The sequence below is a fragment of the Parus major genome, chromosome 10, assembly GCF_001522545.3.
Source record: "Parus major isolate Abel chromosome 10, Parus_major1.1, whole genome shotgun sequence".
Classification (NCBI taxonomy): domain Eukaryota; kingdom Metazoa; phylum Chordata; class Aves; order Passeriformes; family Paridae; genus Parus; species Parus major.
This window is the reverse complement of record NC_031779.1, coordinates 1392627-1407897: the sequence shown is the minus strand read 5'-3', so window position 1 is coordinate 1407897 and position 15271 is coordinate 1392627. Positions and strand designations below refer to the sequence as shown.

Here is a 15271-nt window from a genome sequence, read left to right as displayed (position 1 = left end):
GAGTGGGGCAGGAATTCATTCAGCAGGAATTCATTCAGCAGGAGTGGGGCAGGAATTCATTCAGCAGGAATTCATTCAGCAGGAGTGGGGCAGGACAGCTGCACTGTGCCCCAGTGCCGGCTCCTGGAAGCGCAGGATGCCTGTGCTGTGGGAGCCATGTGAGGCTCGCTGCCCGCACGGAGCACGAGGGGCTCTGTGAAACACCACAAAAGCTGCGGGTAAGAAATGCACCCAGCCAGGCCCCCGAGCCACAGCACAGGCCTGGAGGCAGAGGAGCAGGAGGGGTCACTCCTGTGGCCTCACACCTCCGGCAGCTCCCGTGGCCGGACCCATGCTGGCCCTGGCCAGGGGACAAACTCCCTCTGCCCTGTCCCGCTTGTCCTTTGCTCCTTTGGGCTGCAGCTCCTCTCACACCAGCCAAGGCCACAGCACTCACCAATGGCCACTTTGTCCCTTGCTCCTCTCTCTTGGCTCCAGGGTGGTTTTTCCCAGGTTCCTGCTCTGTTGGGAGGGGAGCCCAGACGGGCTGGCGCCTGCAGGGAGGAGGAGCAGTCCATGCTGGGCTGTGGCTGTGCCACTGCTCCCGTGTGGGCTGTGCTGTCACTGGTGTGCCTTTGCTCTTCTTGTTGCAATGGGAATCAGGCCTGTCTTGCATAATGAAACTGAATCTGGCCAGGTAATGCTATCAGCTGGCTTTGTCCATGTCCTTATCTCCTAACTGAGCATGGTCAGAGGTTCCAGCCCTGTGCCACAGCTCCCAGCCAGCTCTGTCACCGTTTGCTGCCCCTACGACCAGTGAAGAGTTTCCATGGGCATCAGTGGCACTGAGAGCTGCTTGCAGAGAGGTCATCAGCCACCCCCCTGAGCGTGAGGAGATACCTCCAGGAGGTACCCAGTGAACTCCAGAGCTCCCAGCACTGCTGGCCACTCTGGTCCTCTGCATGAAGGCCACAGGAGAATTCTTTGTTTATTGACAAGCCGCCAGCAGGTCTGTGCAGTGACCTCCCAAGGTGGCACATGTGTCTGCAGAGCTCCATCTGTAACCTTGGCCTGTCCCAGGACCAGGGAGCAGCTGAGGAATGCCCAGCACTGCCACGAGCGTCACCCAGCAGAGGCATTTTCACATCCTCCTAAGAGCCATGTGTGGTGACAGAGCAGGCACTCATGGAGGTTTCACAGCAAGAACTTGCTGGCAGATAATACCTACAGGATGGCAAATGCACCTCGAGCTGTTCCATGAGCTCAGGCTAATCAGAATCATCAGGAAACTTGTGCTGGTTTTTCTGCCTGTGCCATGATGTCACTGCTGAGGTGCTGCCTGTGTGAGCTGCAGTGGAGAGCACAAGGTGTCTCAGCACACCTCTCCTGGCAGGAGGCTGCTGCTCTCAAATGAGACCATTTCTAATTCCTCAGCTCTCTGGAAAGAGCCCAGTTTTGCACTGAGAAGAACTTGCTGTCCAGACATTATCAACTTCATTTTCTGCCCTTCTCATCTCTCCACGTAATGACCAGAGACCCTGGCCATTTCCTAAATTGCTGGGCAGTGATTTTCCCTACTCTCAGATCCTGCTGCTGCCAGCCTTGCTCAGGCTTTCTATTACAGTTCTGGGAGTCCATTTCCCAGGGGAGGAAATTATTTGCTTCAGTTCCCACTCCCACATGTGGGTCATTGTGAAAATCTCCCAGTGCATCATCTCAGTTTATCCCAGGTTACCAGTGGGGCAGACTGGCTGTCCTCCCTGCTGGAAAAAGCACATGGAGTCTCTAAAAACCGGGGCCAAAGTGCTGAACTCAGATCACAGAATCTGGGCTTGTTTTCCAAATGGAAAAGTGATGGGCTTGTGGGGTGGTGAGGGCTCTGAGGACATTGAGGTGTAGGGGTCCTGAGAGGGACACAGGAGTTATGGGGGCATTGAGGTGTAGGGGCCCTGTGAGGGATACAGGAGTTATGGGGCATTGAGGTGTAGGGGTTCAGTGAGGGATACAGGAGTTATGGGGGCATTGAGGTGTAGGGGTTCAGTGAGGGATACAGGAGTTATGGGGCTATGGGGGCATTGAGACTCCTTATCCCTCCTATCTTTCAAACATCCCCCATCCCTCCAAGCCAGCAAAGAATGAAATTTCTCGTGTACATGTCGAGGTGCCTCCAACAGGGATTTCTGGCTGCAGTGCCAGGGTTGCTTTCCCACCCCATATCCGTGTCTGGAATGCCGTGTGCCCGTGCTGAGGCCGTGCCCTCCCTGTGTCCCTGCAGAACGACTCGTGGGGGAAGCAGTACTCGTACGCCCTGTTCAAGGCCATGAGCCACATGCTGTGCATCGGCTACGGGCAGCAGGCGCCCGTGGGCATGTCGGACGTGTGGCTCACCATGCTCAGCATGATCGTGGGGGCCACCTGCTACGCCATGTTCATCGGCCACGCCACCGCCCTCATCCAGTCCCTGGACTCCTCGCGCCGCCAGTACCAGGAGAAGGTAAGGACAGCCCTGCTGGGGCTGGGCTGGGCTCTGTGCTGTGCAGGGGAGCCCAGGGTGGTCTCTGTGCTGTGCAGGGGAGCCCAGGGTGGTCTCTGTGCTGTGCAGGGGGAGCTCAGGGTGGTCTCTGTGCTGTGCAGGGGGAGCCCAGGGTGGTCTCTGTGCTGTGCAGGGGAGCCCAGGGTGGTCAGTGTGCTGTGCAGGGGAAGCTGGGGTGGTCTCTGTGCTGTGCAGGGGAGCCCAGGGTGGTCTCTGTGCTGTGCAGGGGGAGCTCAGGGTGGTCTCTGTGCTGTGCAGGGGAAGCTGGGGTGGTCTCTGTGCTGTGCAGGGGGAGCTCAGGGTGGTCTCTGTGTTGTGCAGGGGGAGCCCAGGGTGGTCTCTGTGCTGTGCAGGGGAGCTCAGGGTGGTCTCTGTGCTGTGCAGGGGAGCCCAGGGTGGTCTCTGTGCTGTGCAGGGGGAGCCCAGGGTGGTCTCTGTGCTGTGCAGGGGGAGCCCAGGGTGGTCTCTGTGCTGTGCAGGGGGAGCTGGGGTGGTTTCCCTGCTGTCCAGAGAGAGCCTGGGCTGTCAGTGTGAGAGACCAAGGTGCTGTTCCTTGGCCACTCAACCCCATCCATCCACTCCAACACCCCTGAGGAAGAAACAGCAGCAGATTCAGTTAAGAGCAGGGCGAGGAGATGATCACTGTTGTCCCTGTCTGTCTTTGGACACCAACGTTGTCAATGTCACTGGTACCTACAGCTGTAAGTCACTTCTTCCTTTCCCACATCTGATTTCAAACCCCAGGTGAACGTTCCAGAATGTGCAGCTTTTGTTTAGCAAGTGCTCTCTTTAAAAGTATCCAGATTATTCGCTCCAGTGCTGCTGAGTGAAGCTGCAGAACAACCCCCAAAGCCCAGATCAAGGCTCAGGAGCTCAGAGCAGGTTCCCCAGGTAGCTGTGGAATTAATGGCACCATTGTTGGATTGCAGAATGGAGGCCACTGCCAGAAATGTCACATCTGATCAGGTTGCCACTGCCACAGTCACCGAATTTGTGACCTAGGCAGGGCATCCAAAAAAAGCAGCTGCCCTCAGTTGGTGGGGCTGGGGAGGTTTTATGGCCAGGGTCTTGTGGGTACATTTGATCTGGAGATGAAGAACTGTTCCTATTCTGACCCTGCCAGGTACAGTTTAGGTGAGAGGGAGCTGTGATTCAAGTGGGGGAACTGTGAGCAGCAGGCACTGATCAGGTGAATTTTAAGTTGAGGGAGGAGGTGGAATGACCTTGGAACAGGTTTGAGACACAGGGATTTCAGTGGGACGAGAGCAGGGCAGAGAGGGAGAGCAAAGACCAGAGGCTGACTCATGTTTGGAGAGTAGGGAAGATCCCAAACCACAGCTAGAGCTAAAGGAGGGGGAATGCCCAGGAGAAGAGCGTGGAGGCCTGGGATGCATCCAAAGCATCCAGAGTTTTAGCTCTGTGTCACAGCTGAGCCAGGCTGATCCCGATGGAGAGCAGGGCACACCAGAGAGAAGGACACTGCAGCACTGGGAATGCAGGCTGATCAAATCTCAGGATGCAGAGGATTTATTCAAATGTGTTTGAAGTAGCATAGAAGTCAAGAAGCAATCTGCAAAGGCAGCCACCTGGCCAGCCTGGCACAGCCACGCTGCACCTGCAGCACTGGGCTCTCCGGGCTCTGGCTCCACACAAGGGCACTGCCTGACCCTGGCACTTGGATCCCACTCAGTGCTCGGGGAAATCAGCCCCCAGGCACTGCACAGGGGGCAGCAGGGACACGTCAAAGCCTTGTTAGAGCGTGGGGATGTGAGAGGGTTAACAGACCCAGGAGAAGAGTTCTGACAAAGGCAGCAGGGAGCAGATTGAAGCAAGGGTGCATTTCCTCTGGCAGGTCCATTTCTCAAGTTATCCTCCGAGGATCAAAGCCTCAGGGATTGAGATCGTTCATTTTCCCCTTGCAAATGGGACAAGTGATGGCCTAAAAACAAATATGTATTTACTTTCTGCATTCCTTAGCACTTGAATAGCCATGATTAAAATGAGGCTGCTGTGTGATTTGCAGCCCAGCAACTCAATTTAGTTCAATCCTCCTGGGACAAAATGTCTGGTGAAGCAGATTAGAGAGAGAATCTCAACAAGTTTGGAGGTCGATTGGTAGAAACCAGCAGCAATTGCTCTGCTGAGCACCCTGTGGGCTCTGCCTGTCCCTCAGCACAGCTCAGCCTGCCGGGGCCTCTGTGCTGGGAGTGGCCAAGGAAAGGGACACAGTGGAGAGGGACAGGAGCAGCACAAACACAAACAGCAGAGAAGTTACAGCCAGAGCTGTCCCAGGAGGTTCTGCTGTGTGGGACCCTCAGGAGAAGGTTCAGGAGCGGGTTTTTGGAGAGGTTTCAGATTGTCCAGACCTCTGCCAAGGCACTGGTTCTTCCCTTGGACAAGCAGGGCTTTGGAAAAGAGGAATAAAAGCCAAGCTGTGCTGTCTGTTGGCTTCAGGAGCAGGCTTGTCTCACTCCACCTTGGGTTCTCTGAACACTGGGACATTCAATCCCTGTCCTGCCAAAATCTCCTCCTGCAGCCCCTCACTTTGTGCTGTGCTGGGTTGTGCAAGGCAGGGAAGCTGGGTGGGATCCAAGGGGTGGCAGGAGCCATGGAGGATTCAGAGGGAATGCCCCCCTCCAAGGCAGGGAGGTGCTGAGCCCTGGCCTCCCTTCAGATAGGAACAGCTCTTTGGATGTGTGGGGCTCTCTTGGGGGGACTGTTGGACCTCCAGCCCCAGAGGCAAAGTGAGAAGGGACCTGTCTGTCCCATCCGAGTTTCCCGTGCTCGCAGAGAGTCAGGAGCTGATCTTCTCTTAACCTCAGTCTGGAGTTTAACTCCACAGGGTCCTGGCACCCAGGACTGGCATCTGCTTGCTGCACGTGAGCCAGCAGCAGCACAGCTCCTTCATGTGGGATTCTGACAGCCACGTTTCCCCCGAGTGCTGCTGTGCCTGAATGGATGTGACAGCTCTGACCAAGAGCACGCCCCTTCTCACCCTGAGCTCCTGCCGTGTCTCAGCTGGGCACGCCTTGCTGGCTTCCCACACCCTCTGAGCTCATTTCTTCTCCCACATTCACTCTCGGACACATCAGTGGCTTGAAGGAGCTTATTTTTGAGCCTGGTGAGTGCCAGAGCTGGTGCAGGTGCTGGTGGAGGGGGACAAGGACAGGAGCAGGCCTGCAGGACCCTCTGCAGCTGTTCATGAATCAGCTCAAGCCTTAACTTGATCACTGCCTGCAGAATTACCCCCCAGCCTGTGTAACTGTGCCTCACAGCAGAGGAAGGCTGTTCCCTGCCCAGGAGAGGAATAAACTAGCCAGATGTATCTGTTATCTTCATGCTTTTTCCAGGTTGTCCTATTAATTTCTTTCCTTAATCCTGCAGCTCAGCTGGATTAGTATTTCTGTCAAGTCACCACGCACACCCTCTCCTCCTCCCCAGCTCTCTGTAACCTTGAGGGCTGGGGGAGGGTGATGGTGCAGCTGGCTGCATCTCCTTGGAGCAGGGCAGGGACTCCCTCTCCCATCCCAGCGGATGCAGCGAGGCTCAGCTCCCCAGGTACCCCAGAGGAGGAGCTGCTGAGGGGCAGGGATTGCTGCTGTGAGAGCCCAGGGAAGCCCTGAGCCTTGTCTCCCCTCAGGATCTGCTCTCCACACTCCTTCCTCGCTCCTCTTCCTCCTCCCTGAGCAGTCCACCCAGTGCCTCTTGTTCTTAAAACACCTCTTGACTCTGGGTAGGGACTTGCACTTTCCCATGTGGCTGTCCTGGAGCAGCAGCATTGCAGGGGGACAGGCAGGCAGCACTGAATCACTCCAGAAACCCTGCAGGGCACTGGCATCACCCCTCAGCTCCTCACCCTTCTGCCCATCCCCTGCTCTGCCTGGCCAAGCACTTCTTGCAGCTTTAACATTGCAGCCCTTCTGTCAGCACCCTGAATTCAGCAAAGAGAAACTGGGGAAGGTTTAGTCAGGGGAAATAAAACAACTGGAAGGTGCTGTCTGATGTTGAAGGGAAATCCAGACAGTGCTCTTGGTCTGCCCACTGCTCTGAGAGCTGGGGGCCTGTCCTGGGTCCTTCCTGGAGACCAGAGTTTTATTAGCAAAGGGTTTAAAGGGTGATTTGGGCTTTTATTTTATGAGGAAAACCATGAGGAAACTGTGGAATTCACAACTCCAGGGTGCTGCAGAGTCTCATTAACCTCAGAATATTTAGATAAATTGACTTGAGGAAAACCTTTCAGGCGTTGCTGAGTGGCCAGATGGAGATCCAGCCCCTGGCAGTGGGAATCCCAGATCTGCTTTGTCAGTGGGCAGGAGCTGGAATCCTTCTGCACCTGCCCCAGGCACCTGGAGCAGCCCCAGCAAGGGGCAGAGGAGCCCTCACTGAGCTCTGTGGGTTTGCTCAGAGCTGCCTCCCTGTGAGCTTGTGCAGGTAACTGGGAGCACAGATCCTACCTGTGCTCCTGGATAATCCCACCAGCATGGCAGCCCAGTGCTGATGGTCACCCCTGCCAAAGAGCTACTGAGCCCTGTGCTGGAGCTGTGGGGATGCCTCAGCCACACTCTGGGAGCCACAACTCCCACTGCTGGGGGGAACTTCACATCCTTCACCAGCCTGGGCAGGACTGGAAGTGACATTCCCGAGAGAACTGGTCACCAGTAGGTTCTCAGGGATCATTCCCACATTCCTTGAGCTCACAGGCTTTCTGGAGAATTCTCCTCCTGAGCCAGCACCCACGGTGGAGGTCAGGGAAGCTGCAGAGCTCACTCACTCCTTGGGTAATGTGTGTGAAGGAGAGGGCAGGGAGTGCAGCACTCCAGAAATTAAAGGTGTTTGCAGCACTTAATCAGCTGCAAAATGTAATCAAATTTCCTAATTGGAAAAAGTTTGGAGAGCCTGGCTTTATCCTGTCATGCCAGCACTGGTTTTGTTCCCTCTGTGGAGAGATGGCCTGAGCACTGTTGTGTCCCACGTTACTGTCAGTCAAAACACCCAGGGCTGGTAACAAGGCTGAGAAATGATTTGTAATTGTGTCAGGGCCTGGGGTCCCAGCACTGCCTTTTCTGCAGTCAGGGGGTCTGGCTGCTTTACAGAGTCAGAAGAATGTAAGAAACGGGTAATGAGGTGTTCATCTCAGCCAGAAATTCAGGAATTGTGTCAGTTGTTTTAGGTTTATTTAATCCTTTTAAAAAAATCCTGTGTTGGTTATGAAACAGAAATGTTTGTTTAATGAAAACCTGATGGTTTCTCCTCGGAATGTCTTGCGGTGCAAACTGCCTTAACAGACTGGGGTCAGGTAGTTCCTGTTCATGCAAGAGAATATGTCCTTGGTGGACTTAAACTTGAGAGAAGGCCCACTCTGAAGCTGTGAAACATGTCAGAAACAGTGGGGTTACACTCAGATTCACCATCTCCATCCTGGCCCAGGAAGGCAGACAGGGGGTTCCGCCCTGTGGCCACCACGGTGACACCCGCTGCAGGCTGGAGCTGCCAGCCTTGTCCCAGCAAGGGAATGTCCCTGCCTGGGCAGCTCTTCCCATGCCAGGGAGGGGTTTCACACTTCAGTGTCAGTCTGGGAGTTCATGCTGGACATAAGTAAATAGTTAAATAAACAAAGAGCTGATGCTGCAGCACGGAGCCTCCCCCAGAGCCAGCAGTGCAGGTCCCTCACTGCACACACTCCCTGCTCCCCTGTCCCCATCTCCAGCCTTTGGGGGCACATTTCACCTTATCTCCCCCAGCCCGCTCTTCTGTGCAGAGCACTGCTGGTACTTTTCCCCATCCCATTCCAGATGTGAACCTGACATCTCCACAACATCCTGTGGCATTTCTCAAGACAGACTGACTGTGGCCAAAAGCTCCCTGTGCTGGCCTGGTGCCTTACGGCAGGATGTGGCTCCTCCAGCCCAGGCAGGCATTCCCTTCAGGGGCCATTCCCAGAGAAAACAGGCTGTTCCCATAGCCATGCTGAGCATTCCCCGTGGGATGCACAGGATTAGACCTTGGGGCTCAGCACCCACACCATTTCATGCAGAAGGATTTGTCCCACGGCTCCTGGATCTGCTTTCCTCAGAGCCCCAAGCAGCAGAGATGGTCAGAGGCAGACAAGGGTATCATCAGACTCATCACTGATCTCCCCAGTCCCATGCCACCTCCCAGCCCAGCAATGGGATTGTCCAAAATCCCTGCTTGAGCTGGAGCTGATGCACAGCGATCCCCAGTGCAAGGAAAGTGGGAGAAAAGCTCCAGGAATTGTCTGTACCACACATCAGGAGCCTGACTCTGGGTAACTCCCCAAGGTACCCTGCAGTAAGGGAAAAAATGTTCCAGGTTTTGCAGGAGGTGACACTTAAAACTCATTTTCTGCTTGCAAAATGAGTGAGGGCCATGGAATCAATTAATCCAGCCTTTGGAAAGGCTCACAAGCAGGACATCACATAAAGCTCTTGCAGAATGGAGGCAGCTCCCAGATTTTTGTCACAGAACTTCTGTTCTTCCCTTAAACCCTTCCTGCAGCCCCGTGACTCCATGAGAATGACTGTGTGGAGTGAGAGGTGGGATAGAATAGATCCTAAGGGTGGGAATATGAATGGCTTAAGAGAGAAAAAAACCCCAGAAGTCAGTTTGGGGTTTTTGGATGATTTTTTTAAGGTTCCTGAATGCTGGGGAGCTGCACTGTTTGACTCCTAATCAGAGAAAACAAAACAAAGATTCCAGTGAGTGCTGTCAGGAGCATCCAGGTGGAGAATCCCATGAGCTGATCTTTCCCCTGTGGAGCACTGGAGAGCCCCAGCACTGCACAGGGTGGCTCTTAGCCAGCCTCCAGGGACATGCTGCTGCCAGAGCACCACAATCCTCCCCTGGAGCCTCCTTCTCCTTCCACAGGTGCATCTGGTGACTTCCATGGGCTCCAGATACGGAGATATTTGTGACTGGACTTGAACCTGGTGTCACAGTGATCTCAGCCTAATCCTGGAGGGATCCAAGCAGTGCCAGAGCCATGGGATGTGCTGGGATGTGCTGGGTTGGAAGGGAGCCTCAGGGATTGTGGAGCCCTGCATGGGACACCCCAACAATCCCCCCCCTCCCCGTGCCTGGTGGTTTCCATCTTCAGAACTGGGGTGAGGAAAGGGTTGAGCCTGTTCAGCAATTTATCCCTGCCAGGGAGAGGAGGGCTCCTGATGGACATTGAGGGTGTGGAAGGAGTTAAAAATATTTAGTTCGCTTTGGACTGTGAGTGATTGGAGCTTTGGTAGGAGGGAAGTGGTGAGAGAGGAAGGAAAGTGGCCAGCTATAGAAGCAAAAATACTCAGCTAAATGGTTTCCTTTTGATATATTAATACCTCCTTCAAGGGCTATTTGAGGAAAAACAGACTTAAGAAAATGAGCTGGGATTTAAATGGGCTCGATTGTCTTCAGAGAGATTTAAATAATTCCTAAATGAGTGTTTTCAGTTGAACTCAGAGAGGCCACTGAGCTCTGAGCACAGGTCAGGCTGGGGACAGGGAGACAAGTGGGAGGCTGAGCAGCCGAGGAGGAGGAGGGAGGAGGGGAAGGGGCTGTCAGGGGAGCCTGGCCATGGCTGGAAGGCAGCAAAAGGACACTGAGTGGCTTTAGAAAGGGCCAGCTGAGCGTGGCATCAACTGCCTGACCCCACAAGAGTGGGGCCTTCAGCAGCTCCACGGGAAGGGGGAAAACCCCAGTGGATCTTCAGTCTCTCAGACGTGGAAAGAAGGAGTTGATGCTTTCATTTCCGACTGCATCTCTGCCCAGGGGAGAGCTGAGGGCCCCAAAACCCTCCTGGGTGAGAGGAGGGAGCAGCAGCAGAGGCAGGAGAGACAAGAGAATGTCCTTAACCATGACAGAGAATGATGGCTCCTTATTTCACAGTTCACTTTTAAAACCCTGATTTTCATTTGCAGTCGGAAGCAGCACCTTTATTCGTGGGGAAGTAAATTTGTCCTGTTTTCCCTGGGAGCCTTATCTGGGGACAGCGGTGCCAGGGGGACTCTGGCAAGGCCTGGGGACACTGCAGAGCAGTAATTTATTGCTCTTTGTTGCAAAGCCATAAATCCACGTTCAGTGGTGGATAAGCAGAGCCCCAGTCACCCCATCCAGCCCGTGCTGATGGATTTTTGGAGCGTGGGGATGTTTTTCTCAGGGAGAAAAGGGCAGCTGAAGATGGACAGCAAGTGGCAGTGGAGGAGAGGACAGGGCCAGGTGGCTGCAGCAGGTGAGGTGAAGCACCTGGTGACAACTGGTCACTGCTTCAGCTCAATCACTGCACTAAAGCTGAGAGCATAAGGGGGATATTTTTGGCAAATCATTTATTCAACAAAAATGCAGCATTAAAGCAAGCAGAGCTCTTTGTGGATTTTAGATTAATTTAATAAACCTGAGTCAGCAGAAGCTCATGGCTGATGATTTCCCATTGCAGAGTGAGAGTCCCACATACCCTGTGCCTGGTTTGCCAGGTCCCATGGCTCTTCTCAGGCTGCAGGGCCTCTCCAGTGGCAGGAGACATCTATGGTTAAATGAGCCAAAACCCCTTCAATTTCTGCTTGCAAGGCCATAACCTCCAAAATTCTGTTTGGGTGAGCTCCCCACGAAGGATCTGCAGCTTTCCACTTCCTTTCCCTCCCTCATTTCCTCTGGGCTCCCAGCACATCCTGTCCTGCCACAGCCAGTCCCTACAGAGCCTGGTGATGAAGGGCAGGGGTCGGTGCCAGTGGGAGGTGGTGACTCCCCTGCCTTTGGTCAGGCTGGAGGGATCAGAAATATTTCCAGGCAGCTCCCGTGCTTTGGGAATGGCAGGAAGCCCCGAGTGTGCCCTCTGCCACCTTGGCTCCTTGGAGTGCTGCCCTCTCATGTGTGGTGTAGGTGGAGCTGGCAGTGCCAGCACGGGCTGTCCCCGGGGCAGCAGCGGGGCTGTAACCAGCACAGCATCGCTAATCAGGCTCTCCAGCTCAAGCTGCTCTAAGGGGACATTCAGGGACACATTTAGCAGGGAGAAGAGGGGAAATGGGGCTGGCAAAGGAGCGGCACAGTCCTTTTGTCAGCAATTTGTGCAGTGACCTGTACTGCCACCAGCAAAAGGAGAGTGACCATTCCCTGCACACACCTTGTCCTGCAGCACCTGCAGGGCAACAGGAGCCTGGTGCAGCCCTTGGGGGGCTCACAGAAGGCACCATTCACCCCCAAAGCTGCTCTGCCAGCAGTCAGAGTGTGCCCTTGTATTGCGTTCAAACTGACACCATGGAAATGGGAATTGGGAAAATGGGAATTTAAATGGGAATTTACCATCAGGTGAAAATGTGGATGGGTTTGGGTGACTGCTTCAGGCACAGGAACGAAGAAGAGGGGAGGAAAGTCATGGTAAAGCAGAGGTTCCATCATGGCAAGGCTGGCAGGAGCACAGAGGGGAGAAGCAGCAGGCCGGGTACTGCAGCTTCAGCCAAACTCGGGATGCTGATCCTGGTGTGCCGCTCTGTTCTGCTGTGAGCACACATCCAGGGCAGGAGCTGTGCTTCCCTGGGACAGGCCCTGGGGCTGCACTTCTGGGACACCTCTGGAGCCCAGCTGGCCACTGTCCTGCTATGTGCCATGGAAAAACCTTCCTTGGGGGCACGTGGACTCTCCTGCTCCCATCCTGCACACTCCTCACCCAGCACTGCTGAGTGTCCTCCCAGCCTCACTCCTTCCTTCCAGCTGGGGCTGTGTGGAGGGCAGCTCAGGCTGCTCAGCAGCCAGAGAATGAGCAGCTGTCTCCACAGGGCTGAGGATGAGGATGAAGTTAAACCACGGGAAGAACACAGCAGGGTGGGCTGTGGATCGGACAGGCCCTCCCTCCTGCTCCAGATGGCCCCGCTTGAGGAGAAGGAAGCAGGGCCAGCACCTGCTGCCTGTCAGCAGCCCCGTTTGTGGCACATCCTGGGTTATAACTGCTGCCCCTCGTGTCTCCCTGCTCAGTACAAACAGGTGGAGCAGTACATGTCCTTCCACAAGCTGCCCGCCGACATGCGGCAGCGCATCCACGACTACTACGAGCACCGCTACCAGGGCAAGATGTTTGATGAGGAGAGCATCCTGGGAGAGCTGAGCGAGCCCCTGCGCGAGGTAAGAGGGCAGGGAATGGGCAGGGCACGTTCCTGGCAGCTGTGCAGCTCCTGGGGAAGGAGCTCAGGAAGCTCCCACCTTGTGTATTTGGCTAAAACTCTAGCATGGAGTGCTGGCCTCACCTGTGCCCCATCCACCAGCTCTGAGTGGGGGAGTCACAGGAAGAAGGAGCCTTCAGAGAAGCCCCCTTTCCTTCCCAGCTGAAGCCTGGCAATGCAGGTTGTCCCTGCTATGTCACCAGTGTGTCACCCATCAGCTGCAGAAGGGGCCTGCCTTCTGTCTTTGGCCCCCAGCAATGTTCTCTCTCCATGGGAGAGAGAAGAGCTGAGCAAGTGCCAGCCAGAATTTAAAGCTAGTTTTACTGAAGTCTCAAAGGGCACCCCTCTGAAAACACCCATGGGGGGAAACAGATGCTTCCCCAGCTCTCTTTCTTCCCGCTCCAGTTCTCCCCGTTCCCATGGAGCGCTGTGCTGGGGTGATGGGCTCAGCACCACCTCCTGAGCGGGAGCTGCCAGGGCACAGAGCAGCTCCTGAGCTGTCACCCTGCAAGTGACACAGAGCCCTGGGGGGGCACAGCCCGGCTGTGCTGGCAGCTGAGCACCCCAGCTGGGCTTTCTTCAGCCAGGCTTGGCCATCCAAACTCTGCCCAGTGCCACTGAGTGCCTCTCCCTCCTCTCCTGCCCTCACTCTCCTCCTGGGCACATCCGCGCTGTTTAACAGTTCATTGACAAGCGAGGGCAGCAGAGAACGAGGGGCTGCCGAGGTGAGTTCTGACACCTGCTCAGAGAGGAGCCCTGGGCTTTGTCAGACGGCATTTCACTGCTGCTGTGCTCCCTCACAGCCCAAGGCTTCCTGCAGAAACAGGAATGCTGTGTGTATTCGGAGGTTGGAGTGCTGCCCCTGCTCGGGGAAGGCAGAGGGCTGAGGGTGCTGGCTCCAGCCCTGCTCTGTGCTCTGAGCATCTGGAGCCCCTGCAGCCTGCACCAGGGCAGCCAGCCCAGGGCACTAACAGTTTAAATGTACAGCTCAGGTGGGGATCTTCCCAGGTGCTGACTAACCCTGTATGTGTCCTCTGCGCTCCCTGTCCCTTCCTCTTCCTCTCTCTCCTTTACACCACACGTGGTCAGGAAATCATCAACTTCAACTGCCGCAAGCTGGTGGCCTCCATGCCCCTGTTTGCCAACGCAGACCCCAACTTTGTGACGTCCATGCTGACCAAGCTCAAGTTCGAGGTGTTCCAGCCCGGGGACTACATCATCCGGGAGGGCACCATCGGCAAGAAGATGTACTTCATCCAGCACGGCGTGGTCAGCGTGCTCACCAAGGGCAACAAGGAGACCAAGCTGGCTGACGGCTCCTACTTCGGAGGTGCGTGCGCTCGGGCATTCCTGGATCCACTGACCCCCAGCACCTCCTCCTCTGTCTCTGAGAGGTGACTGGTGGGCACTGCAGAACCTAGCTGATAAATAACAGCAGAACACAGCAGGGGAACTTGGTTCTTGCAGGTTCATTTCTTTCTGACAGATGGGTGAAGCTGAGAACCTAAAGGTAAAAAACTGCCTGTTCTCACTTCTGCAGGCACATTCCTACCTCTGCTGTCTGGCATCTCCCCCATGAGGGGCTGGATAAACACAGAGGGAACAACAGTCCCTTCCTCTGCCCTGCCTGTGGCTCAGCAAAGTGTCCTGGGGGTCAGCAGGCAGGCAGAATGTACGAGCAGCAGAGCTCTGGAGCAGTGGGACCAGCAGGAGGCTGGGAAGGATTTAGGGCATTGCTCTCATGAGAAGTGCAAAGCCCCCTCTCCTGTCAGAGCCCGTGCAGAGCTCTGCCAGACAGGCAGGTTGCAGGACAAGCTCTGACTGCACCACCTTTGACAATCTGCTGAGGGGAGACAGAGCAAAACCTGCCTTGCCTTCCCCTCTTTCCTCTAAAAAATTCCTCCTGTGCATTTCCCACACTCCCGTCACTCCTGGTTCACGTGCACCTCGCCTGGGTAGAAGGATTTTGCAGCCTGGTGTTTGCAGTTGGAGGGTTGCAGTCAGGACACCCTGACTGTCAGATGGGATTGAACTTGCCCATGACATTCCATCACAGCTCCTCACACACGCGGCACTGCCTCCCAAGCAGCATTTCCTTGGGAAAGCTGCCTAGGAGCACACTCGTGACCTTGTGCTGCTGCTGTACCAGGGCTTTGGGTAGGCTCAGCATGAATCCAGGGAATGGTGCAGGAGAATTGGCACCCAGCACACCCAGGGAGCAGAGTGCTGTCGCTCTGCAGCTCACACCATCTGTCCTGAAGTGCCTGTTTCTGCTGCCCAGACTCCGTAAGCAGTGCAAAAGCAGGATTTGGGAGCTCTCTGCTGAGTGTTGAGGGAGCTGTGGTTGAATGCAGGGCTTTGTGTTGTGTAGCCAGCTGAGCTCCATGACAGCACTGTAAATACACCCAGAACTGGGAGGTGCCACTGACAGTGCTTGTGGCACTGACATGAAAACCTTTGCAAACTGTGGAAAGACAAATGTCCCAGGTACAGGGATCAAAATTACACACCAAAGTCACACATCAGCCCAGAGCCTCTCTACAAATCTAGAGAGAATTGGCTTCAATGAGAGCACAGCTCGACCTTCTGCTCCCCAGTGCCCACA

The 15271-nt window shown here is 55.2% G+C and overlaps 1 protein-coding gene across 2 annotated transcripts in view; it reads left to right on the top strand.

Moving 5' to 3' along the window:
- The window catches only part of HCN4 (hyperpolarization activated cyclic nucleotide gated potassium channel 4), a 128279-nt gene that overhangs the window by 101489 nt on the left and 11519 nt on the right, over positions 1-15271 (top strand). For both annotated transcript variants that reach the window (XM_015638892.1, XM_015638891.3), the window contains exons 4-6: positions 2255-2473; positions 12482-12628; positions 13756-13996. In XM_015638892.1, the coding sequence (XP_015494378.1) occupies positions 2255-2473; positions 12482-12628; positions 13756-13996 (607 nt within the window). The remainder of the gene's footprint in view (positions 1-2254; positions 2474-12481; positions 12629-13755; positions 13997-15271) is intronic.